Genomic DNA, 27394 nt, shown 5'->3' with positions numbered 1-27394 from the left:
GAATCCCAGATTGAGTCTTTTTCCACATACAGACTTGTCTGATAAACTTGACTAGGAATCCAGAACCATCACTTAAACACGACTCATCTAATGACTTTTGACCTTGCATTTGATCTATTCAGGAGTTTGACAAGGGTTGAGTTTGTAGTCATCTAGAGTTGTGTGATTGCATGCCTGTCAAAGACCACCCACCACATCCTTGCTTTCCAAACTGTTGTGATCTATTTGTTCTTTTGCAAGTTTTATGTACTTAGGTTGATTGATATGCCATATATATGCATCCTCTGCTTCCTCTAGCTTAACATTGCATATTGTTTACCTAAGTATGTTTTTCTTAGTATTGTTTATGAACTCCTACTCAGTCCATCTCCAAGTCTTAGTTTAATCGGGGTTTTGAAAACTGTTTCTCATATTGAATGTTGTGTGAGTTCAAACTAATTACATTACATAATATGAGTCAGAGTTGCAAAAAATCTTCAAAATATATACTGAATTATGTAATAAAAGATTTGGATAAGGGCAATGTAGGGCAAGAAGTAATGGATTTTACTCAATAAAAACCATTTCAACTCTGAAATAACTGTTGCTAGTGGCTAATTGAGGAGAGTCTCATGTATGGAAATACAAGTAACCTAGTAGAAAATTGAGATTCTTTTAGGAAATAGTTGTATGATTTGAAGCTACATATATATTAAAGATAAATGCTTATTGATATTTTATAAGTATTAATTTCTTTATGAATATATTTTATGTAGTTTCTTGAAAAAGTAACCCAAAAGGGTTATTTAATTGTGTCTAAATTAGAATGATATAGAATGATACAAAATTATTTTAACTAAGCTGGCAAACCATTGCTTAGCATAGAACTATACGGTTATTTAAATGCATTAAAATTTTGTAGTTCAAAGAGAACACATAATAAAAGTAATTTTATTCCAGAATTGAATATATGTTGTAGTCTGGCTTTATAATCTTGCAGACATAATTAATTTACTTTCTTAATCTGTGCACATGGATGGGACCATGTATGAGGAACTCAAGGTATAACCCTCCTCAGAATTGTACCATCATTTTAGAAGTTAGGAAACACAAAGCCTTTGAGCGACTAGATACTCTACTCCTATTCTTGCTGGTGAGGTACTCAGATGTCAAAAACTAAGATCTTAAAGAAGTGAGGATAATTAGAAAGGTAGAGTAAATATATATATATATATGTATGTATATGTATATGTATGTATACATACTTAGAAATTATAGCTGGAAAGTAGAAAAATAAAAATAACAGTTGACTGAAATCTTCCAGAATGAAGGAAATATTTTGTAAGTTAATCTCTTTAATTTTCTTCACATGTGCAAGGGTGACTGCTGCCATACACTCTCACTCTCTTCCTTCTCCTTCCCTCTTCAGAACATCAACTTCATGATTTTAACTAAGGGCATCTTCTCTACCTAAAATCCATGTCCACTGTTGTCTCCTGGTTGGGTCAGTCCTGAGTATGCCATTTAACTTTGGCCACAGTCTTAATTTTTTTTTTTAAGAAAAGCACAAATATTAAGAATGACATCAGTTCATGTGTCTATTTGCTTCCCACTGTGATAAAAATAACTTATTATGGTCTTGCCCTGAGCAGTTCACAACTGCTTCCCCAGAATCTCGAGAGAGTAGCCAGCAGATAAACAACAAATACTTACTAATTGGATATAAAGTAAATAAGACTCATTGCTTCCTGCAAACTTTCTGGTTCAATAGGTCATCCACTACTTGGATGGCCTTGAGTAACTTTCTTCAATTTTATTAAAAGATAATGATATTTTAAGAGGTTGTTAGGATAATGACTCTAGTTTGCTTGTGTACATGCCTGGGATGTACTAAAAACCCAATAAATTGTGATTGTGTCATTACTGATTTTGACTCTAAATTGCTTTCGCTTATTTCTGGAATGCAAGAAATACAAACATTCAAAAGACTGTTTTCTCTCCCGATGGTTTCTTTTCCATTGGCAGGCAAGGGAAAGCACTTGTATAACGGTTCACAGAAGGAAGATCCCAGCCAGCCACATGAAAACACTGCTCTCTGTGCAGCCCAAAAGTCACCCATGGCACTGAAAAGGGGAGGCAGCCCTGATGGGCAAGGATGGGGAAGGAAGGGGTATGACGGAAGAGGGCCGACTCCAGGCACGGAATTTTATTAAGCACTCTGAAAATAGACTCACATCTTTCAATGTATCTAGATGATCACAAGTAGCCTCACTAGGGACTGTCTATTCCACACAGACAGACAGACAGACAGACAGACAGACACACACACACACACCCCAAAAACAAAAAAACAGATGTTCTGCTCAGCATAATCAATTCAATAGACAAATGATCAAAATATAGTCTATCTTTGTAGTGTATTCACTGTTTTCTGTCTATTATCTCTGCTAGTACTCAGATTGGTGTGTGTTGTTTTTTCAACTACGTGACCAATGGTTTAGAGGGAAGTGATCTGAGCTCTCAGTAATGAGATAGACTGGAATGAGAAGACAATGCTCTGTAGGCAAGGCTACTTTGTACCACTGTGGCCCATCCTGCTTTGCTTTATGCTGCTCATTATTAATACTGAGAAAAGAAGGTTAAATTTTTCTTTTCACACAGCAAACCCAAATGGAAAATTAAGGCAAGATCCTTGACCACATTATCTGCCAAATTTTAAAGATGCAGCAGCAGAATTGGGCGAACCCAATAATTTGGAGATTTGTATGGACAGGATGGAATCCCCTGGGAAAGTAACTTAGGGTGTTTGATCAATTGACATTTCACCACACTGAAATATCTTCTGAATGTTAAATTCCTGTGATTGTAGCAAAAATATGATAGGTTTTTAACTCTTTAATTGAATTATATACGACTTGACATGAACTAGAATGATCAGAGAGGAAGGAGCCTCCATGAGACCCAGCTGTAAGGCACTTTAAAATGTAATGATCAACTGGGAGAGGGCCCAGCACACTGTGGTTGGTGTTGTTCTTCTGCTGGTGGTCATGGGTTCTATAAGAGTGCAAGCTGAGCAAGCCATGGGAAGCAAGCCAGTTAAGCAGCACTCCTCCACGACCTCTGTACCAGCTCCTGCCTCCAGGTTCCTTCCCTGCTTGAGTTCCTGTCCTGACTTTGGTGACAAACAGCAATGTGGAAGTGTGAACTGAAAAAAAATACCCTTTACTCCCCAGCTTACATTTTAGTCATGGAATTCCACACACACTTTGCGCGACAACAGTTTATGAGGCAAAAGCTTCAAGGAAGCCGTCTCCTGCAACCCCTAACTCAGAGGTAGCCCAGATGTGTCCTTGCTATAGTCTCGCATGCTAGGTGTCCCCCAAGATATGATTTACTATAATAGCTAGATAAAATTAAACATTGCTCTCTGACCTTCACCAGTGTTCCAACATCTTAGCTTGGAATTTCTTGCAGGCAATGTTACACATTCAGACTTACTGCCTCCAGCATTGTTAAGGAGATAATGAAGGGGGTAGGGCATTGAAGCTTTACTAAGGATGGGCGGGACCTTGAGCCTAATGTGTGTGTGTGAGAGAGACAGTGTGCAGCAGAGAGCATTCGAGATTTGAGATTCCAGCCTCTACCCTCCTAGCTGGCTCACCCACAGCTTCCTGGGACTCTAGTCGGGCCCTCGAAAGCCCGAGAGTGCTGGGAGCCTGGGGGTGCTGCACCGGTCCAGAGGAGATGACTGCTGTTTTAGACCCAGTGTGTTTTAGATGGCCTCAGATGTACCTTGACCACTGAGCTGCTAGATTTTTCTTTTCTCTTTTGTAATGACTGTAAAAGTCTGATGCCATTTTGAGAAATACATTCAGATCCTGCACTTCCTTGTGTCGAGTCTGTTATTTTTTCTTCACCGACACCTTGCTGACCTGACCAGGACCCTGCTTCCCCACGGGTTGAGGGAGGCCCAGACTGGCTGGCCTGCAGCAATGGAGTTTCATTACATCAATGGAAACTAACCAAACACAAATTGTTGTACTATTGAACCAGTTTTCTTTCTTTCTTTTTTTCATATTTTTCCCTTTTATTGATATTTTCTTTATTTACATTTCAAATGGTATCTCCTTTCCCTGTTTCCCCTCCAGAAACCCCTATCCCATCCCTCCTCCTTCTGCTTCTATGAGGGTGTTCCACCCACCCACTCCTGCCTCCCTGCCCTGGCATTCCCCTACACTGGATCATCAAGCCTTCAAAGGACAAGGCTGATGCCTGACAAGGCTGTCCTCTGCTACATATGTGGCTGGAGCCATGAGTCCCTCCATGTGTACTCTCTGGTTGGTGGTTTAGTCCCTGGGTACTCTGAGAGGTCTGGTTGGTTGATATTGTTGTTATTCCTATGGGTTGCAAACACCTTCAGCTCCTTCAGTCCTTTCTCTAACTCCTCCATTGGTGGGAAAGAATTTGATGCCATCTATTTGTGTACAAGAGACTATTGATTGTGTAATTAAAATTAATCCTGTGCTAGTGATGCTAAAAACAATAAATAGCACCAATAAGTGTTCCCCAGAGGTTAAAGGTTGTACTAAATGTGTCATGGTTTGTCGCATGTAGCTTTCAAGGCTTGATATGATGACTCCTCTATTATAGATGAGGGATCTGAGGATTAGATGCTAGAAACTTGCTCAAATGCATGCTGTAAGGAAGAGCTCAGGCTTCAGAAGCCTTGTCAGAACCATGCGTGCTGACTTAATGCTACCTGTTAAAGTTGTTCCAATACACAGCTGAAATCACACATGTTAGAGCGACATTATTGGCACCCTTGCACCAACTGCCTATATAACTCTGCTTACCCAAACTGCATCTTGAAATGATTTTCTAAAATAGTTATCATAAAAGAATATGAAGTGGAAACAATCCAGACTCCCCAACCACATTTTCTATTCTGTGGCTAATGTTGCAGTCCCCAGGACACATTTTATATGTATATATCTCAAAAATTTAGCATGTTTCTTTAAGAAAGTCATTCATTTGCTTAATAATTAAATAAGTATAATTGCTTATACTTAAAACTTTCACTTACAAGTTGATTTTTATCGGAACCAATCTACTTACATGTATTAATGACTATATTTAGAAAGAAGCAATATGAATCACTGTATAAATCTGACTGGTAGACGCCGTATCTCAGACAGCATCTGTCTGCCCTTGTTTAATCTGTGTAGTGCTTAGAGACAGAAATGAAAGAAACTAAAGCAATAGGCCAAAGTGTTAGACAGTCAGGCATATTTTCACAACATACAGTGAACTGATTTGACAGTGATCCTCTTTATTGTAACAATTTTTGACAGCTCAGCTGAGTGGCAGGGCTGCTAAAGCAGAGAGCTTTGGATTGAGTTGTGTAGGTTGATACAACTACAATAATACTAGTTACTGTAAGAAAGAATATCCTTAAGTAGCCCTGTTCTATTTATTGTTAATAATCTTCATTGTTAAGAATCATAATCATGTTATTGCTAGGTCATTTTACTGAAAATAGGCCAGTCTTTCAATGCTGCATGTCATGTTATTGAAAATAGGCCTGTCTCTCAGTGTGGAACTGCTTTAAATTACAAGAATCATGCTACTCTTCAAATTTCTCTAAAATTCCTGTTTTCTGTGAAATATCATCGAAACTCTGTAGGCCAGACTTTACCTGAGCCTTCCTCTCATCCCTCTCATGTCCTGTGAAATCAAATCAAGTTCACTGACAGTAGTATGAAACCAGGAGTTGTAATTCTTTCTATTTCAATGGATTACAAATGGTTGCAAACACCTGCTATTAAATGACTGTCTCAAATACATCCAATGGTTATTTTGAGAACTATCACATCCATTACATTTTTCTATATCTTCCCACTTAGAGCACTGAGCACACAGTGGCAACCTGTAATCATTAGTTGGGGTTATATTGACTTCCTCATTCTTTATAAAAGTGGAGCTATATATAGAATCACAGAGCTATAGGCATTTCAGAAGGAAAATAGTCTGAACTGTGTTTTTAAAGGTGGAAAATGTTGATTTCCCCATTCTAGCTCTAAATTTCAACACACTCTACTTTTTTAAGGGAAAGGGAAGTGAAAATTTATATTTTAATTTTTCTTTTTTAATAATCTTTTATTAATTAATTAATTAATTTATGTATCTGTTTATTTTAAAATCCAGATTTTATTCCCCTTCTTGTCAACCCTCTGACTGTTCCATATCCAATACCTCCTCCCTGTCTCGTCTCTACGATCTCCATCCCCCACTCCCCACCCCACCTGACCTTTAAACTCCCTGGGGTCTCCAATCTCTTGAGGGTTAGGTGCATTTTTTTTTTTTTTTTTTTTTTTTTTTTTTTTTTTTTACCAAACCCAGACATGACAGTCCTCTGCTGTATATGTGTTGGGGGTCTCATATCAGCTGGTGTATGCTGCCTGGTTGGTGGTCCAGTGTCTGAGAGTCTCGGGGGGTACAGATAAATTGAGTCTGCTGGTCAGTCCTTCTACAGGGTTGCCCTCCTCCTCAGCTTCTTCCACCTTTCTCCTAATTCAACCACAGGGGTCAGCTGCTTCTGTCCGTTGGTTGGGTGCAAATATCTGCATCTGACTTTTTCAGCTGCTTGTTGGGTCTTTTGGAGGGCAGCTATGATATATCCCTTTTTGTGAGTGCTCCATAGCCTCAGTAATTGTGTCAGGCCTTGGGACCTACCCTTGGACTGGATTTTATTTTGGGCTTGTCACTGGACCTTCTTTTTCTCAGGCTCCTCCCCATTTCTATTCCTGTAATTCTGCCAGACAGGAACAATTATGGATCACTTTTGACTGTGGGATGGCAACCCCATCCCTCACTTGATGCCCTATCTTTCTGCTGTAGGTGGGCTCTACAAGTTCCCTCTCTGGATTGTGTAGGATGACCTCTCTAGAAAGACTATCTGAGTTAGTTTTACTAGAATGCACATGAGGTTTTATTTTCTGCAATGTGGTGATGTATTATGCATTTCTACCCATGTGTTTAACGTTGCCAGTCAGCAGCTGGCCTCAAGTAGGTTCCATTTTATCATTTTTTTTTCTTTGGGATCCCAAATAAAACTGTGCTCAATTGCCTCATGAACAAAAATGTGTTGGGATGTTCACTTGAATGTGGGTTAAAAAAAAATCTAAGAGTGATTGAGTGTTGAATCTGAAAAGCTGATTCATTTAATGGCAATGATACCCTCCTGACATCTACTGTGTATGAACTCCACGGGCCAGTTCTCTTTGTTTTATATAAATGGTAAATGGTCAGCTTCTTTTTATATCTTGAGAAGGTCTGGATCAATCAGAAAAACAATCTACAAAACCAAATCAACACTCCTCAGTGGTTTCTAATTTTCATCAATGTAGCTAGTGTAAGTGCAGTTATATATTCTCCATGACTGGTCGATATGAGTGTAGTCACTATCAATCAGCTCAACACAGTAGTCTGGGCTGTTATAACAAAGCAGACTGGGAATTTAGTTAGGGGCATTTTACCTGTGTGTGTGTCTCAGGTAAACCGAAGTATTCAAGTTTCTCATTGGCATGTTTTTGATTATGTAACTTCACCGAATCTCAACTCCCTTTTGCAGAATACATTAAATATTAACTGTGTTCAGAATTAAAGAGAAATTAATGCAGAGTTTGCTCAGGCAAGTTCCCCACCCTCCATCTGCATATCTCTATGAAAGCAACTCATTTCCATCTGGGCTTTTCCCCAATTAAAATTTTTATCAAGTGAAAATTATGGATAAACAAAATAATTTTTTCTAACGTTAGAGCAACCTCTATGAATCGAAAGTGCACTTTATTGGAAATTATGTTTAATTAAAATGTAGAAACATTTTTTATAATATCAACACATTGTATTTCTTTTGCCTTGTAGGAGCCTAAGTTGCCAACGGATTACATTGCATAAAAACCTGTTCTTTTCATTTGTTTGTAATTCAATTGTAACAATCATTCACCTCACGGCAGTGGCCAATAACCAGGCCTTAGTGGCCACAAATCCTGTAAGTAAAACATGGTTGTACCTTTGAGGGTTAACAGGAAGAGACATGGGTTGGGGAGCAGTTTCTGATATGGAATATGTGAATCATTAAATAAAGGTATATGTAAACTTTGGGGTTTTATATACAGAAAACATATATTGCAGTCTAGGAAGGTAAATTTCCTTCAATACTTCCAAAGCTCAGGTCATGTCATGACTATTGACTCCTGATGCAGGTAGCCCATAAGATTATGAATACACAATGTTCAATCCAAAGCAATCTGTGCATCTGAGTACTTAAATGAAAGAAAACAATATATATAAAATGGGAAATTTAAATAATGTTTCTGTATCAGGCTTAAATAAAAATGAATAAAATCAGGAAAATAAGGGTTTACATGCTTTGTATGTACCGTAATGTTAAACTCCATTAACATAAAATGTTAGAATGTTCTACCAATCATTGTTTCAATAAGCAATGATACATTTATCTTCCTATAAGCTACAGTTAAATAATATATGCAAAAATTTATATGATATAAATTATCCATGATATAAACATGCATGTAAACTATACTTGGATTCAAATATATGTATACATAGCAGAAATCTTCACACTTTTAAAATCACCTCCTTTAACATTGTGGCAAAACCTCCAGTTTTGGATGTGGATATGTGTTGTGGTGTGATGTAGTGTGGTGTGTGTGTTGTCTCTTTGTGTGTGTGTGTGTGTGTGTGTGTGGTATCTGTGTGTGTGTGTGTTTGTGTGTGTGGTATCTGTGTGTGTGTGTGTGTGTGTGTGTTTGTGTGTGTGGTATCTGTGTGTGTGTGTGGTATCTGTGTGTGTGTGTTTGTGTGTGTGGTATCTGTGTGTGTGTGTGTGCTCTTGAGCACATCAAGTTGTGTTTTCTCGATTATGTTATCTAGTTACTGAAATCAGAGAAGGAAAGGGCTTTCCACCAAATAGGTCAATAAATTACACGTTTGTATGTGCTTTATGTGTATTTTCAGGGTAATTTACAAAGTTCTAAAGTTTCTCCCATTGTTTGCACATGTGCTTCCTGGTGGTTTGATCTCACTTGTGTTCCTCTCTAAAGTCATCAGGAGAGGAAACAGACCAGAGTCTAATTAGCAGTAGAAAACACTGGTTGACATTCTGCCATTTAAGAATGATTTTTAAAAAAAAAAAAAAAAAGAATGATTTTTTTCTAGGAGAATCTGTTTTGTAACACAGCAAGAGTTTCTAACTCTTATGTAAGCAGAAGCATAAGGATATATATCTAGTGACAAAGTATACATTAAAGTAGAATGAATTTATTATTTGAAAAAAGTATTTTCAGATTATATTAACAGTGTCTTCCACAGAAATATTTTTCTGAAGTATGTATTAAATCCTTTCCCTCATAATAGTTTATATTAATTTTAAAGTAACATCAGAATCAAGTAGAGTTAGATAAGAATGTAATACCTACATAAACATTAAAGGTTAAATTCATCATAAATATACTCAAATATATGTAGTTAAAACTATTTTATCCTTGAGAAGCTTGAGTATCTTGTAAAACACGAAACTGAATTATTTAAAATTTAGCAAGTGCATTATTCACACATATTAAATGAAGAAATAATGTTACAAATATCCTTTAGGAAGGTATTACTATATATATATATATATATATATATATATATATATATATATGGTTTTTTTTGTTTTATTTTATTTTATTTTATTTTTTTTTGTGAGACAGGGTTTCTTTGTGTAGCCTTGACTGTCTTGGAACTCACAGAGATCTACCTACTTTTGTCTCCTGAGTGCTGGGATTAAAGGTGTGAGCAACCACTTCCCAGCTTCTATCACTAGTTTTTTTTTTTTTAAAAAAATCTATACAATATGTGGCCATTTACAATGTGTGCCTCAATATTCAAGAATTTGATAAAATATGTATAAGTGATAATAGTTCAAGTACTATAGGATGACATTTATGCCAATGCTATTCATCCTATTCATGGTATCTCTGAACTTATCTTCAAGTGGTCTTGGTTTCTAACATAACATTAATTTCAAAAAAATTATAACCACTAAATATGTATTGAATTTCAGATCGGAAATTAAAGATTGTACCATTCCATTACAGTCTATTAACTCTGACAAGGAAAGAATAATATTTCTCAGCTTCTCTGTGTTTTCTTTATCTGATATTTGGATGTCTTTCTTCTTCTATATATAAAAGAGGAGAAAGTAGGAATCCAAGAAAAAGAGGAGGTGAAACTACCCTTCTTTATTCTGATATGAAATTTTTCATATTTTACATTTAGACAGTATGTAATTCATTAGTTACTTAATAAGTTTTATTTATTTATGCTTGTGGGGGGAAAGATACAAAACTTACTAAGGATTGATACATATTTAATTAAGTGTGATAAGGCTATCAAAGTGTTTCTGACAGAAAAAAGCCAGAATCAAAATAGATGTATCATGGCGTATGTGTCTGCTGTTTATATTTATTCTGGGTAAATATAAACAGTAACTTGAACTCATTAGAAACACAGATACCCAGTAAGCAGAGGGAGATTTTTTTGTTTGGAATTGTTTGGAATATCACATGATTCTTATGAACTGAGAGAGTACATAGATAACAACTTTGGAACCATCATGGGATGAGTGTTCAGAGGAACACGGCATAACCCAGATTCCTTAGTGTGCACATTTTTGTGTGGGACAGAAAAATCCCATGGTTTCTAAAATAAACTGGATGTCTTGCTTTACATGTGAACTTCCTAAACTAAGAAACCACTGTTTCTCCCCTCACAGGTGAGCTGCAAAGTGTTCCAGTTCATCCATCTTTACCTGATGGGCTGTAACTACTTTTGGATGCTCTGTGAAGGCATTTACCTGCACACACTCATTGTGGTGGCTGTGTTTGCAGAGAAGCAGCACTTGACGTGGTATTATTTCCTTGGCTGGGGTAGGTGCCACTGTCATTACGTGATTATTTATCTGATCAAGAAGGCTTTTAGCTTTTAGGTTACATGACTTATTACTAATCATTCTTTCCTTGTTTCTAGAAATTGAAATATGTGAAGTGTTACAAGCTCATGGTTTCTATAGTCTCATTTTGATTAATAATGTGATAGTGTTTTTATATTTTGATATTCCAATGACAAGCTCATTCTAGCTGATTGCATAGTAACTAGAGCAATAGAGTTAAAATTACAAATTAAGGATCTAATTTCGGCACTCTTCTGAATGTCCTCTCTTTTCATGTGTAAAATGAAGACATGGTGTAAATAGCTTTGAAGTTCCACCAAAAAGCCTTCAGATCCCCTCCCTCTCTCCTCCCCTCTCTCACTTTTTCTCTCTGGCTTCCTTTCTTTTCTTCTTTGCTTTTGAGACAGGATCTTTTTGGGTTGGAACTTGCTATGTAGATCAGAAAGGTTTGTAGTCACAGAGATTCGTCTACATCTTTCTCCTGAGCACTGGAATTGGAGATGTGTGTTGTCAGATCCAACCCTGCTGAGGTCTTCTTAAACTGTCATTTTATGGTCAAAATTTAGGGTGTCAATAATTGAATAAAAGTATGCAAAAGATCTACTTCTTTCACATACTGTCTTATGACATTGTGTAACTCACAAAACAAGCTATAAAACATACTCTTTGTTTCTTAAGGTCATTGGAATGGTGTGTATGTGAGTTTGATACATACTAAATGATTTTAATAGAACTAATTTCCAGAGATAAAATAGAAATTTTATTTCTTTATTATCTATCAAATTAAGCTGTAGATATTGCAATATATTTAAGAGCTATGCATATGCATATATTAAATTGTCAGTGCATTCTGATTGTCTCTATAAAACATTTCTTCACTGCAAATTTTTTTTAAGATCTTTTTTAGAAGCCTCAACACATGTAGAAATCTTGGTATAAGAAACATATTTTTCTCTTTTTTCTTCAGAAAATGGTGTACTCTAAATGTCTTTTACCATAGAAATAATTATCAGTCTCTTCATTTGACATTAAATATTAGCCAATTTCATCCCATGGAAATTATAGGAATACAAAAATTCACTAAGGATTGTGACTTAGGCAGCATAGAATGTGTTAATATTTGGAATATTATTGATTCAAAATGATATGTGATATTCAAACTTGATAGTCACACCTGTTGACTGTACATATGCAATTACACAGTAAGCATAGGCATAGTTATTTTTTGCTACTAATGTGTCTCTGAAGTTCATGTTCTTGACTTCTTTGAAAATCCTCATCAATAAGGAAAATTACCCATTCTTTTGGTTTTGCTTTATTTGTAGGGTTTCCTCTACTTCCTGCCTGCATCCATGCCATTGCCAGAAGCTTATATTACAACGACAAGTAAGACACTTTCCATTTGTGAGTTCTATTAGAACTAAGTGACATGAAAATCTTTCAAATATCTTCACTTTATCCCCTAGTTGCTGGATCAGTTCAGACACTCATCTCCTCTACATTATCCATGGTCCGATTTGTGCTGCTTTGTTGGTATGTAACTAAAATTCTCAGTTTCTCACTGTTGCTTATATTTCCTGAATCTCCTCTCCAACCTTCTTACTCAGAGTTGGTGCGCCGCTTAATTGAATAAGGTTCAGTGAAGGTTGTTGTATTTGCACAGGGAAGGTAAATTGCTAATTTGCAAGTGGTGGCAAAGCATCAGGGACCATGGGAGGGAAGCTGCTTTTGCAGCTGCACATGGAGTGAGGTCAAAATGGTTCTGACAGAGTTAGACAAATGCTAAGAGTAATGCACCAAGTCCTCTGGCTTTGGCGAGTGGAAAACAGTTGGTGCTCAAACCACAGCCAGGCAGGGAAGAAGAAGCAGAAACAAATACTCAGACTTTTCTCTCTTCCTGTCTCTGATTTCTTAGTTCCCCTTGCTAGCCAAATACAGTAAATGTCAGAGTGTCAGAGTCTGAGTTGTGACAACATGGGTGCTGCCTTCTGCAGGAGGAGCAGAAGGCAGGATTGCTCTATTAAGAAACTTCAACACACCTATGCAAGAGTATCAGGCCAATGAAGAAACAACTTTGTTTCAAAAAAGTATCACTCTTGTATTCTGTAATTACAATACTCGCTATTTAATATGAATGTAGCAACTGGGGATCTTTGAATGTGATTGTGTTATCAGAAAATTTCTAATTCCTCTTTTGGGTTCTTAGTCTCCTCACTCAAATTTAGGAAAAGACATTAAAAAAAAATCAAGGACAATGTTATTACAGTTTAAGAGGAAAACAATAGGGCAGACAAGCTGTAACTCTCCTGAGCTGGAGGAAAGAGGGGAGGCTGAAGGCAGGACATGCCATGTCATCGGTAAGCAGCCACAGAGCAGAAGAGTGGTGAGAGCTTCAGAGAAAGTGTGAGAAGACCTAGGGCATCACAAAAAGCATGATAAGGTTTGGGAAAAGAAACAGAAAACACAAACAGGAACATTTACACTCCTCTGAGTAACTCAGAAAAGCAGGCATTCTCCTCATCTTACATAGGGAAGCTGCACGAGGGGAGGGTTTTTGGGAAGAATAAGTAGATTATTTATTTATTATTTATTAGCATGGCTTAAGATCAATCAGTTTTCTCAAGGGGTACTACATACCCAGCTGAGTGACGGATCCATTTAGACTAGCTCTTAAGGTATGTCATGTCTCCATGGAGAGAGAGACAGAGAGAGAGAGAGAGAGAGAGAGAGAGAGAGAGAGAGAGAGAGAGAGAGAGAGAGAGAGAGGTATCAATTCTTCTGTCCTGGAGGAAATAGCTATTCTTAATAAGCCTTGAGAGAGCTCTAGTCCCCAGCATCATTGGCCTCCAAGACTACAATATTCCTAAATTAAGAGTCCCTAAAATCATTTAGGAAAGAAGCTGAAATTGAGGGATAAATACAATCCACTTTCACAATGAAAATCTAGACATGCAATTCCAAAGCTGTTCACAGAAGGAATAAGTGTCTGGACTGGATTTTGGGTCGCAGGATTATGTATAGTCTGGAGTCAGGGTTGGTCTTTTCAAAAGAGTTAAGAAACTAGAGCTCCTTTGTAGTCTTCCTAACCAAGAAGCTAAGGACATCCCCTGCTTCTGACCAAGGATGAGAATGGAATTGTGCATATTGGGGGCCTTTACCCCTAAGCTGCCTGGCCAATCTTATCTCTTGTCATTTTCAGTTAGAAAGTAACAAACGTCACATTTAGTGCTTTCATTATGTTACTTCAACGAGCAGTATGTTAATACAAACTAGCATGTCTTCCATAGAGCATGAGAGATCCTAAGGCAATTACACTCTCTAAGAGTGGTATTTTGCAGCTTGAAAACTCCATTCTTTCCCACTTCCTCCTTCATACCCCACCCTCCTAGTAGGCACTGGTGCAAATACGGCATGTTTAGATACTGCTGAGAGAAGATGCCTTTAATCTGAGACCTAGAAGACGTTTAGGTCACTTAAAGGCTTAGGTAAGGAATTACTGGCCATCCTTGTGTAAAAGCCTTCCAATAGTGTCCCTGTAGCATCTATAACTGGCTTGTTCTGCTTCCTTCTATGTCCCCGGGCATTATGGTGATAGGAATATATCTTGTGACATCTACCAGCTATTGAATATCATGGCTGTCATAGTAAAAAGACATTTCTCAGCAGGCATTAAATATCTGTAACTCTTCCCAGGGATGAGCACCAATCATTATTGGCTAGCCAAATGCTCAGTCCTATATATGTCTACACACACACACACACACACACACACACACACACAGGCAATACTAACTGGACTAAGTTGGTATATTTAGATATTTGTATGTGTGCCTAAATATATGCATACATATAACAGTAATTAAATAAAAAGAGGCTATGAATTTTGAAGGGTGTGGAGATGGGGGATTCACCTGAGAGAAGTTGTGGGGGGAGGAGGAGAGTTGGGGAATGATATGAATGAGTAGTCATGTTACAAAACTGCCAAACACATAAGTTAAAAAAAAACAAAACAAAACAGGAATCTGTTAATCAGGTTTGTTTTAAGTCAGAGGAAATTCAGATGGGGTTCATCTGAAATTTAAAGTTCTTCTACTTTTGCTTAAAATAATATTGATGTGGGAAATTGTGTAGAGAATGGATTCCAGTTCTCCCTGCCCCAGCTGTATATATAGAGAAGCTTACATAAACATTAGCTTCCTCTTCAATTCTAGCTTCATGTTTTAAGCCAGAATGACAGCTTTAATGAATGGCTTTGTATTTAACTGTTCTTTCATGGATGATAGATCTAAGCTGCCACATTTCTACCATTTATTAATTAGTGTTATTATATATATTAGGATGTTTAAATACCTTGTAACATAATTTATATCTATAACTTATAGTTGGACAAAAGTTCATAAGTGGACAAAAAGTCATTATCCAACTTGCCCAGTAAGTGGTAATAATTTTTATTTAAAAAAAACTCCTTCTATATGTTAGAGGGAACTCTATTTAGAGGGTTAGAAATAGATCTGGCATGCTAGCTTGTGTCACTGTTCATGTCCCACCTGTCAAATGGCTTTTCTCTGTGTCTGTCTGCATTGCATTCCAATGTCTGTCAATGTGTTCTTCTCACGAATGTGTTCTCATCAGGAATTTGGTTAGCTTTTTAAATACAGGTTTAAAGCCTGTGCTACATTGAATTCTCTTAGTGGTGGAATATTTTATGCTTACTTGTTTTCCTGACACATGTTAAAAATAACACATATATATGTGATTTATTCACTTATGGCCTTGATGAGATGGAATTCCATTATTTGAATTTATTAAAGTGTATAGATGTTTGTTGTATAAAATTTCATGATTAGGTTATTCAACAAAGAACAGATATTATAGAAGTCAAAGGTCACAGAAAAAGAAAAAAAATCAACAGTTTTCCCAATATGACATTTCTGGAGAAAAGGAAATATTGTCAATAGGAAATGGTCAAAATGTAGCTTGTATTTAGGTCAAGATAATAATCGGTGGTAGCTGACATCTTGTCAGGATCTAGAATCACCTAAAAGGCCTCTGGGCATGGTTGTAGGTGATTTTTCTTAATTACCTTAATAGATGTGGGAAGATACACTTTAATCATGGATAAGACCATTTCATAGCTAGGTTATCCTGGACAGTTTAAAATGGAGCGAGTAAGCCGAGCACTAGCATGCATTCCATGTTGCTGATTCCCAACTGAATATAGAATGAGGCCAACTGCTTCAGATTCCTGCTTACCTCGATGCCCTCTTTAGACAGGCTATCCCTTGAGCTATGCTCTAAAATAAACTCTTACATTACCTTGTCAGAGTATATTATCACAGGGACAGGGGAAAAAAACCTAAAGTAGTCAATATAAAAGGAGAGGAAATAGAGTTTAAAGAAAGAGGGATGAAAGGGATGGTAGGGTATAGATGAATTGAAATTAATGCATTCATAAGACACATTCTTAATTGCTGAGTCAAATTCCATTTTCAGAGTTCTGTGAATCCCTTCAAAGACAATGTTATCTCTTGGGGAAAGTTGCTATGGCACAGTAAATAGTAAATTGTAATTACAGAGAGTTATTTATAGAAGTTGTTATGGGAAGCCAAAGATTCTTTCTCTAGTATAGTCTAGTTTGAATATCATCTGGCTCAGTTGCATAAGCTCTTTATCCATAAGCATAAAGAGAAATTACAGTACTATTTCAGGTACTTGCTATGAGAAATGGTCATATGGAAAGATTTTACTAAGTTACTACAAAAAGGAAGACAAAACAAATATATAAAAATAGTTATTTTGGCAAAAATATACTCTTAAAGAGCACATTCTATAGGCACTGATGAAAAGGTGATTCTTTTAATATTAACACTTTTTTGAGGCTGGAGAAATGACTTGGCAGTTAAGAACATTTGCTACTCTTAGAGACCAGAGTTCCCTTCCCAGTCTGCATGTTAGGCAGCTCATGTCTGCCTATAATTACAGCTCCATGTATCTGACATCTTCCTCTGGCTTCCATCAGTACACACACACACACACACACACACACACACTCACACACACACACACAGAGTAATAAAATTAATATTTTAAAAATAAAATTTCTTAAGAATAATTCCTTTTTTGCTAAGTGTTTATGACCTTAAAATGGAATAATAGACAAATTTTAAATATTACATAGAAAATGAGCTTAAAATGACTAAAATATTTCCTATGTTCCACAATAATTTTAGCATAAAATTTTATTTTTATAAAAGTTAATTTCACTAAACTTTATGTACCTATAAATGGAATAGCGTTACATTATAAATACTCACTAATTAATGTCTTACAAAAATGTGCCTTTAGTTCTTGTATATGAAATAGTCTAAGTTTTATAAAACTGGAGTTCTCATATAGGCTTCTTTCTTTTTAAATCCATCCATCTATCCAACTATCTATCTACCTACCTACCTACCTACCTACCTACCCACCCACCCACACACCCACACACCCACCCACCCACCCACCTACCCACCTACCTACCTACCTACCTACCTACCTACCTACCTACCTACCTACCTATGCTTTTGAGACAGGGTTTCTCTGTGTTGCCTCGACTGTCTTGGAACTCACTCAATAGATCAGACTGGCCTCGACCTCATAGAGCTCCACTTGCCTCTGCCTCCCGAGTGATGGGATTAAAGCTTTGTTCTACCACTGCCTGGCTCTCATAGGCTTCTTAATACTAAACACAAACAGACTTTTAGATGGTGTTTTCTTTTCTTTTTAGGTAAATCTCTTTTTCCTATTGAATATTGTACGTGTTCTCATCACCAAGTTGAAAGTTACACACCAAGCAGAATCCAATCTCTACATGAAAGCCGTAAGAGCTACTCTCATCTTGGTACCACTACTTGGCATTGAATTTGTGCTTTTTCCATGGCGGCCTGAAGGAAGGGTTGCTGAGGAGGTGTATGACTATGTCATGCACATTCTAATGCACTATCAGGTAAGGAGTGCCTGCTTTCAAGAGGGCAGCTTGACAAGTTTCGTATCGAATTTACATGTAGGTTTGGTTTCATTCTTGACTACTTGTAAAACAGTGGATTGTAAAAACATGAAGCCTTTTTGGTTCTCGTGCCTCCTCTTGGACTCTTTTCTTACTGTTGGTTTGTCTTATACAACTTTGATGTGATCATTTTTATTTTATCTTATATTTTAAATGAATGAATGAATGAAAGAAAATTTAGCCACTAGGTTAAACTTTGGCAACTGAACTGTTAACTGATACCTGCTGGGAGAGGGGAAATGAGTTTTCTCCAATGGCAAGAGAGTATATCAAGCACTCCAGGGCAGGCATCAAGTTCAGAAGTACTTGACCAATGCATAATGGACTCCACAGTGTGTGTGCTCATGTGCATGTGTGTGTGTACCTGTATGTGTGGTTTTATTTGGTTGCAATTTGGTGTTTTTTTGTTTTTCTTTTTGAGCACGGTTTTATTTTGTTTTCTTGTTTTGGGGGGTTGTTGGTGTGTTGGATTTTTGTTTGTCTTTTTGAGAAAGGACTTAAAGTTGAATGGGTAAGGAGGGAGAGTTGATCTGGAAGGACTTGGGAGAGAGGAAGAACATGATCAAAATATTTTAAATTAAAGAATAATTTTAAATAATAAGGAATATAATAAAAACAGACTCAGATAATTTTATTTTTTACAGGGTCTTTTGGTGTCTACAATCTTCTGCTTCTTTAATGGAGAGGTATGTTTATTGATTTTACCTCATTTTTATACAATTTCCTTTTAAAACAAGATGAGGTTATAAACTTTCCCCCAAACAACCAATTTTATCACAGAAAAAAATTACATAAAACTTGCTTTTTTAGTCACAACTATCATCTCAAAAATGTGGGTAACATTAGAGTTGAGTGGTAGGGAAAAGTTAGTTTTACTTCAATATATTCCAATGAATGGCATCCATTAAGCTGGCCCTTTGACCTACTGTTAGAAAGTACGAAGTCTGGATGTTGCTCTGGGAACACTGCTGGGCATTCTTTAACTTCACAGAACTTGTACTGTCACAAGAAACAGAATCTGTTTCCTCTGTTCTCTTTTTCAATAGACTCAACTATATACTCTTTGAAAAGGTTTTATTATAGATACAAAAAGATTAAAAGTTAGGAAAGTTAAGTTAGGAAATTTAGGCTAGAATGCTATAACAAGCAGCATGAAAATGTGTTCTTGGAGATTTCTAGGTTTCTGTCTGAGGACTTTCTACTCAAGAGGCTTCAGTAATCTAACTGGGTGGATCCGTCTCGTCATATGGATATTGTTACTGCCCAGTTGTTTGAGTATCATTGACTTTGCTTTTTATTTGTTCCTTGTCTACTTGGCTAGTTTTAGTCTAGAGGGTACTAGCGCAATTGAACAGAGCACAGAAATCTAGATAGCAACTCAATGTGAAATGGACCCTTGTGTAACTGAGAAACTCATCAGGAAACCTCAGATAGGGAACACATAGGTCAGCTGGCATAATTTATGTGGATATTTCCTATAAAATAAATTACTGGAAATTACAAGTCTCATAAGAAACTACAAATTACTTCTTCTTGGTCTAAGTAAATCCTACTTTTTCTCTCTTTGGAAATAAGGAAACAAATTATTTAGAGTAAAAATTAAAGTATATGTAATTGAACCTATAGCTATTACATTACATTTGTCTATAACCCTGTATAACAGTGGGATAGGAGAGTGTACTGTCAAATGAAACTATTGAGTTGTAACTTAATTGGTAGCTCCATGACTCTACACTATACATGAGAGTGATTATTTTCCTCACATTGATGGCACTTGTAAACAAAGAATGAAATGAGAGGGTGCAGATAAATCATTTGTCTTGACAGGGAAACTCATCCAACCTTTATTACCTATGCATACAGATGCACTGACTTAGGCAACCCTATATGTTGCTAACGTTGGCTATAACAATTAAATATTGATGAGTGATATGAACACATGCCAAGGAGCATGCATGAAATATGGAAGATGTCTCTTTATCTATAGAAACAGATTATTGTGTGTTTTAAATATTTAAGTCATAGTCACTAGTAAGCTATGTGTTGCAGTAGGTGAATCAGGGTAGCAGGGGATGGGGAACAAACATGGTAGGACCTTTAAAACTCTGGAGATGAATCCGGGTAGGAGGGGATGGGGAACAAACATGGTAGGACCTTTAAAACTCTGGAGGCGCTTCTTCCTTCCTAGCATTTATATTTTAGGAAAGACTTGGAACCAAGGAAAGTGTATTTGCCTTATGAAAGGGAAATAAAAGCAAGTTATTTATACTATTGTTGAAAAGGTGAATGCCAAGTATTCATACCATGCCCCAACCTTGCCACATCCTTAGTAGAGTATAGAGCTTCATGGCTGTGTTGATCAAATAGCTCATTGTTTTAATGAAAAAGCATGTAGAAATGGGAACACTAATTACACTGCAAGCTAAATTTCAAATTGGCACTTTCCTTCAGAAACAGTGTCCAGGGAGTATTGAAGTTCATGCCTTCCACTTCTGTTGTCCTTTATCTGTATAAACAAAAGAGACACAGTACCTTGTTCTTCTGCCATGCCTTAAATTGAGAAAATTTTTGGCACTGGAAAAATTTAATAACAAGAAAACTTTTGAACTTGCTTGTTGCCAAACCCTCAGTTCATCACAACATCTTTAATATCTCTCCCTTTTCCTTCTGCTTGGGAGACTGTCCGTTTGAGCATGACTCAGCACAAACCTTAAGAGATGCTGCAATCCCTCCTTTTCTGTCTCTTTGCCTTTTGGTTTTTCCCACTGTTGTAACACAAAGAAATGGCTGCCAGATTCAACTGGTGTGGTTCCAACTATGCCATGTTTCTGTTAAAGTCATTGGCTTGGTTTTCTTTCCTTCTCGCCCTTCATGTTAGGTCAAGCGGTCCGCTTTTGCCTGATAGCTGTGCTTGCACTTGAGCCGCTGCTGAATTTTAGCAAACATCTACCTTCTTCTTAGCATTTCTTGCTAGTTAATTGTGGCTAGTTAATTTCACAAGTGGTTAGGCTACATTCCTCTCAACTCCATTCCACTCAAATAAAAATATGCAATGGTAACCTAAAGAACGGGCTATGGTCATCAGAAGGACATAGGCATCAACAATGGATTCTAAGTATTTTTTATCAACTAAACAAAAAATGTTGAGAAGCCTTAACTCATATTCTGTAAAGAAAATTATTTTTCTTTATATTTAGTTTATACTTATATCATATTCTTAAAAATTGATTTAGATTAAGGAATATTATTATTGGCCCTTATCATATGCTAGTGAGCATATACTATGCTAAACATTTGTTTAACTGCCTATATAAAGCTCTTACATAAACTAATGAAACCATATTCATATCTTTAATAATACCCATATTTTTCATTTTGGTTTTTTGGTTTTTTGAGACAGGGTTTCTCTGTGTAGTCCTGGCTGTCCTAGAACTCACTCTGTAGACCAGGCTGGCCTCGAACTCAGAAATTCGCCTACCTCTGCCTCCCAAGTGCTGGGATTAAAGGTGTGCACCACCACTACAGGGCAAAATGAAACATTCTTATCATACAAATTTGCAAAGATCATGGGTCTTTAATTAACTTCTTTTTTTTTTTTAAATTTGGTAATAATAGTCCATACTACAAGACATTGCCTTTTCATTATTTCAGTCAGGAAAAAAGGCATTGAACTTGCCATTTGTTTTAAGAAAGAAAGCTACAGGTTAGAGGAATTTTAATCCAGCAAAATGACTGCTCTGGCAAGGAACCATATCCAAAGACCTTCTAGGTCTCTGTGATCTGGCTGGAATGCAGGCAAGCCTTTAGTAAATGCCTTTAATCCCAAACAATACAGGTAAGATTAGTTTATAGAAGGAAGCAGCCATGTTTGAAAGTGACATCTAATTGAGGGGTAGACAAAATGATGAATCAGAGAAAGATTTAACAGAATGATTCAAAGATAGGATATATTCATGAGACCAGCATAGGAAAGAGAATTTAGGGTATTATAAATACTAAGTGAGCAATTTACCAAGGAGCTAATAAACTCCTGCTTCAGTTTCATGAGTAACTAAAATTATAGGCCAGAACCATTTTGGTCTTCTTACTTTAAAGAACAAGAGATTTCCTGCCAAACATTTTGCTGTGCCTCAAATAGAATATTTTCATCTCAACTAATGGTTGTTCTTGCTGTTTCTGTTTATTGTTGATCAATAGGTTCAAGCAATTCTGAGAAGAAATTGGAACCAGTATAAAATCCAATTTGGAAATGGCTTTTCCCACTCTGATGCTCTCCGCAGTGCATCCTACACAGTGTCAACAATCAGTGACATGCAAGGGTACAGTCATGACTGTCCCACTGAACACTTAAACGGAAAAAGCATCCAGGATATTGAAAATGTTGCCTTAAAGCCAGAAAAAATGTATGATCTAGTGATGTGAAAATACAGAAATCACACCTGTTTTGGGTTACTTGAACCAATGATTTTATAGCCAGAAGATTGGATAGCCAGCAAATGGATTTCTTGAATACCATGAAGCCCTCAAATGAACTGGGAATTGTATGAATAAATGTTTAACAACCCTCTCTCTATGGAAGAGAAAAGCCTCAATTTATATTGTTGGTCAGTAAATACTCCTACCATAGCTGATTTCAAGTCACCAACCTGACATCACTGAGTGTGGAATTGGAAAGAAAACAAGCACAATCAATGCTCGGGAGTTGACACGCCCTAGAACCTGCACAACACTGCATGCCCTTACAGATGGATACCTGTACATACTCATGCCCACACTGACCAGAACTCTGCTCTTCTCATCTGAGGAGACCTTGCGTGGTGTTACAGACAGGAAAGTTTGGTTTTTGTTTTAAAACTCCTTGATAGTGAATGGTTTGTCCAGAAACACTTTAACTCCTCTTTAAAACTTCTCCTGTAGACCAGACAAAGAGTTCATAATCTCTCATCTCATGTTCCTTTCTTTAAGAAAAGCAACTGAGTAGAATTCCCATGGGCTTCTCAGTTTCTGCTACATACTGTTGTATCCTGTGGCATATCGATTCTGAATCACTAGGGAGACATAGTGGTAGAAGCTACAAACACTTTGTCAGCTTGTGCTTCTCTCTCTCTCTCTCTCTCTCTCTCTCTCTCTCTCTCTCTCTTTCTCTAAATGTTACTGCAGGAATAGTAGGAAATCAGTTTTCCTGAATCTGTAAATAGAAACTTTGGCCTTTCCATTTCTACTGTGTAGATAGGTGATCAACCACTTTACATGAAGGGAATCAATGAAGGATTTCTTTTTATCTTAGGAATCAGAGAGAGAGAGAGAGAGAGAGAGAGAGAGAGAGAGAGAGAGAGAGAGAGAGAGAGAGAGAGAGAGAGATTGTTGTACAAATGAAACTGTAAGTACTCTAGCATTTTATTTTATTGTTTCAATTCAAAACACAACCTAGGTAATTAGGGTATAAAGCAGATAGCTGATGCAACATTATATGCAATTTAGTATCTGATACTGTGTCTGGGCTGACTTATTTTATAGTAAAATAGAGTCACGAATTCTATATTTGGTAAATATTTTAAAGACAAACAGATACTAGCATCAGAAGTTTGAGAACTAAAAAGAAAACCTGAAGAAATATCAATGATAAGATATGAAATATTTATTTTAAAATGCAAAGCCATAATTTTACAAAGACATTATATTTGGTGTGCTGACATATTGCTTCTTCCAGTTTGATGACGACTCATTCAATTTCAGAAATTATGAACAACTACTGTAAGAAATGCTAGTCTGCTACATTTGTGGACTTTGATTCACTAAAATATAGCTTTACTGACTTTTACTAAAATGAAGATATATGGTTTTGAAAAAGACCCAGGTTATTATTATTATTTTTTTTTATGAACCACAGAGGAATTTTCTCTATATAATATACACTGTTTCAGTATTTCAGTAGACTACTGTGGGTAATAATACAAGCCACAGGAAGACTTGAACTTACCATTCATTGGTTGTGAAGTGTCAGATATTTAGATAACAATTAAGTTAAGACAGAAGGAAGTTCTGCTTGTGACTTGAAGTGACGTTTTAAATGGATTTAGTTTTTCAAATATTGCGTGGTCTGGACTTTCTGAATAACAAGATTGTCTTCAGTTCATAAGTCAGTTTGGGGACAGTCACATGAATCCATGTTTTTTAAAGTGTGTCTGTCAGCTTACAGTGGACGAAAGGAGTGACTCAGCCCCCATTCATTGTGTCTTAAGCTATAGCACATAGTGAATTCAGAAGTTGTTTGAAACTGCCAAGGAAAATAATTGAAATTATCAAGCACTGACATGTTAGATGATATGACAGACATATTTGTAATTTATCTATACAGGCAAAGGTGTTACTAAATTACGATCAACTTTGTGAATTCATGCAAACCATCATTGAAAAGCAACTCAGGCCATTCTGAACTTTCAACTGTCTAAACTGTACAAACCTTCCTTTTAGCACATTTGGACTTTAGCCACTTATATTCCAAGGCATTGTTTCATATCTTCACTTCATGTAATTCTGTATTCTTCCAAACAAACTGTCGAGTATTAACAATAAATGATAGTACAGAATGCCAAATGACTAGAGAACATTTAAAAGGTATTGTAATTTTAAGTTTTATTATTCTTTTGTCGAGCATAGCTGAGATTTCTTTACTGCCAATAAAGAAATTTCTCTACCGTGGTCTCATCTTCAGCCATAGCAGTCTGAGATTAGTCAGTATTAGTTTTGTAATAATATTTTTGAAGCTAGATTTCTCTAAAGCTGAAGTGCCAATTAAAACATTTCTATATTGCTTGTAGAAAAAAAACTAAAAATTTTGAAAGAAAACCTCTCTGGTGCCTAAAAGTTAACTTGGGGCAATTTTTAGCTTTTAAAAATTGCATCTATCATTTTTCCATAATTATTTGTTAGAGTCATGGCTGACATTTTTGGAAGTGACTTTGTATTTTTTTTGTTGATAAATCATCCATCCTGGAGTTTAGTGTTTGTTCAAATATAACAAATTGTATAGAGTTTAGAAGTAGTCACAGTGTTATACTTACTGTTTAGATATTTTAATGGGAAATTATTTTAATTTCCATTGTGTTTTACTTTGCTCACAGAAACATTATCTGTAAAACATATTCAAGATGTTCTGGTCACTTAAAAGAACTCATGTTGTATCGACTTAAAATCTCTGTTTAGGTTTTATGAGAATATTAAAGTTGTAAGTTAACATTCACTTTCACTCATCTTCCATGGAGTACAGAGTAATTGAATTTCTCACAAAATTCTTGCAGCAATTAAAGAAATACTTTGCAAACTAAATGACGATGTCTTTATTCCTCTCTTTAAAGACTTCAATAAACTAGTAAGTGGATTTAATTAATTTAAAAAGACATGACTTTGTTTTCCGTGCTAACACGATAACATGTATAAAGTCTTATACTGTATGAACAGGAAAGATCCTCCTAAACAGGGTGCCTTTTTAGGGAACTTACCTCCCTTATGCATGAGGAGTAGCTTTGTGTTAAATACCAGAAATAAAAGGAACAAAAATACCTACATAAAGATTTTTTAGAAAGAAAGCATGGTCAAAACCTCACACAAATAAAAACTTAAATGTGTCAAAGACGTTATTTAACAAATGATGGAACCAGTAATATGTCATAATTATTCAAAAGAGAATTTAAAATACCATATATGCCTTAGAATATAAAAATAATGAGGTGAGTATATAAAATTTTGTGTTTAAGAATGGTAATGAAAAGCCGGGTATGATGGCACACACCTGTAATCTCAGCACTAAAGAGGCAGAGGCAAGTGGATCCCTGCGAGTTTGAGGCCAGCCTGGTTTACAGAGAGAGTTCCAGGATAGCCAGTTTTTTTTTTTAGACTGTTTTTTTTCTTTATCCAAATTTACTTTTTTATTAGATATTTTCTTTATTTACATGACATATGGTTTCTCCTTTCCCAGTTTCTCCTCCAAAAAGCAAACAAACAAACAAAAACAACAAGAACAAACCCTTGTTGCCTGCCCCCTCCCCATGCTTGCCACCCCACCTTCTTCCACTTATTGGCCCTGGCATTCCCCTACACTGGGGCACAGAATCTTCATGGGGCCAAGGGCCTCTCCTCCCATTGATGATCTACTTTGCAATCCTCTACTATACACATGCTGCCAGAACAATCAGTCTCACCATGTATAGTCTTTGGTTGGTGTTTGAGTCCCTGGGAGCTCTGAGGGTACTAGTTAGTTCATGTTGTTGTTTGTCCTAAGGGGCTGCAAACCCCTCAGCTCCTTTGGTCCTTTCTCTAACTCCATCACTGGGGACCCTGTACTCAGTTCAATGGATGGCTGTGAGCCTTTACATCTGTATTAGTCAGGTACTGACAGAGCCTCTCAGGAGATAGCTATATTTAGGCTGTCATGTCCTTCCTTCAGTCTCTGCTCTATAGTTAGTCTCTGCAACTCCTTCCATGGGTATTTTGTTCCCACTTTTAAGAAGGAATTAAATGACCAAATTTTGGTCTTCTTTGATCTTAAGTTTCTTGTGGTTTGTGGGTTGTTCTTCCTGTATTCTGAACTTCTGGGCTAATATCCATTTATTAGAGAGTGCATACCATGTGTGTTCTTTTGTGATTGGGTTACCTCACTCAGGATGATATTCTCCGGATCTATCCATTTCCGTAAGAATTTCATAAATTCATTGTTCTTAATAGCTGAGTAGTACTCCATTGTGTAGATGTACCACAATTTCTGTATCCATTCCTCTGTTGAGGGACATCTTGGTTGTTTCCAGTTTCTGGCTATTATAAATAAGGCTGCTATGGACACGGTGGAGCATGTGTCCTTATTACATGTTGGAGCATCTTTTGGGTATATGCCCAGGAGTGGTATAGCTGGGTCCTCTGGTAGAATTATGTCCAATTTCTGGAGGAACCACCAAACTGATTTCCAGAGTGGTTGTAACAGCTTGCAATTTCACCAGCAATGAAGGAGTGTTTCTCTTTCTCCATAACTTCTCCAGCATCTGCTGTCACCTGAGTTTTTTTATCCTAGCCATTCTGACTGGTGTGAGGTAGACTCTCAGGGTTGTTTTGATTTGCATTTCCCTGATGACTAAGGATGTTGAACATTTCTTTAGGTGCTTCTCAACCGTTCGATATTCATCAGTTGAGAATTCTTTGTTTGGCTCTGTACCACATTTTTTAATAGGGTTATTTGGTTCTCTGGAGTCTAACTTCTTGAGTTCTTTGTACACATTGGACATTAGCCCGCTATCAGATATAAGATTAGTAAAGATCTTTTCCCAATTTGTTGGTTGCTGTTTTGTCCTATTGACAGT

General features: G+C 36.6%; 1 protein-coding gene across 2 annotated transcripts in view; it reads left to right on the top strand.

The window, feature by feature from the left end:
- Window positions 1–25373, top strand: part of Calcrl (calcitonin receptor like receptor) — an 87166-nt gene extending 61793 nt beyond the window's left edge. For both annotated transcript variants that reach the window (XM_031370814.1, XM_031370813.1), the window contains 7 exons: window positions 7903–8029; window positions 10820–10973; window positions 12322–12382; window positions 12463–12529; window positions 17766–17984; window positions 18689–18730; window positions 22242–25373. In XM_031370814.1, the coding sequence (XP_031226674.1) occupies window positions 7903–8029; window positions 10820–10973; window positions 12322–12382; window positions 12463–12529; window positions 17766–17984; window positions 18689–18730; window positions 22242–22466 (895 nt within the window). In that variant the 3' untranslated portion in view covers window positions 22467–25373. The remainder of the gene's footprint in view (window positions 1–7902; window positions 8030–10819; window positions 10974–12321; window positions 12383–12462; window positions 12530–17765; window positions 17985–18688; window positions 18731–22241) is intronic.
- The last annotated feature ends 2021 nt before the right edge of the window (window positions 25374–27394 follow it).

This window comes from Mastomys coucha, unplaced genomic scaffold (assembly GCF_008632895.1).
Source record: "Mastomys coucha isolate ucsf_1 unplaced genomic scaffold, UCSF_Mcou_1 pScaffold15, whole genome shotgun sequence".
Taxonomy (NCBI): Eukaryota; Metazoa; Chordata; class Mammalia; order Rodentia; family Muridae; genus Mastomys; species Mastomys coucha.
The sequence above is the reverse complement of the archived record's forward strand: the minus strand, read 5'-3'. Positions and strand labels throughout refer to the sequence as shown.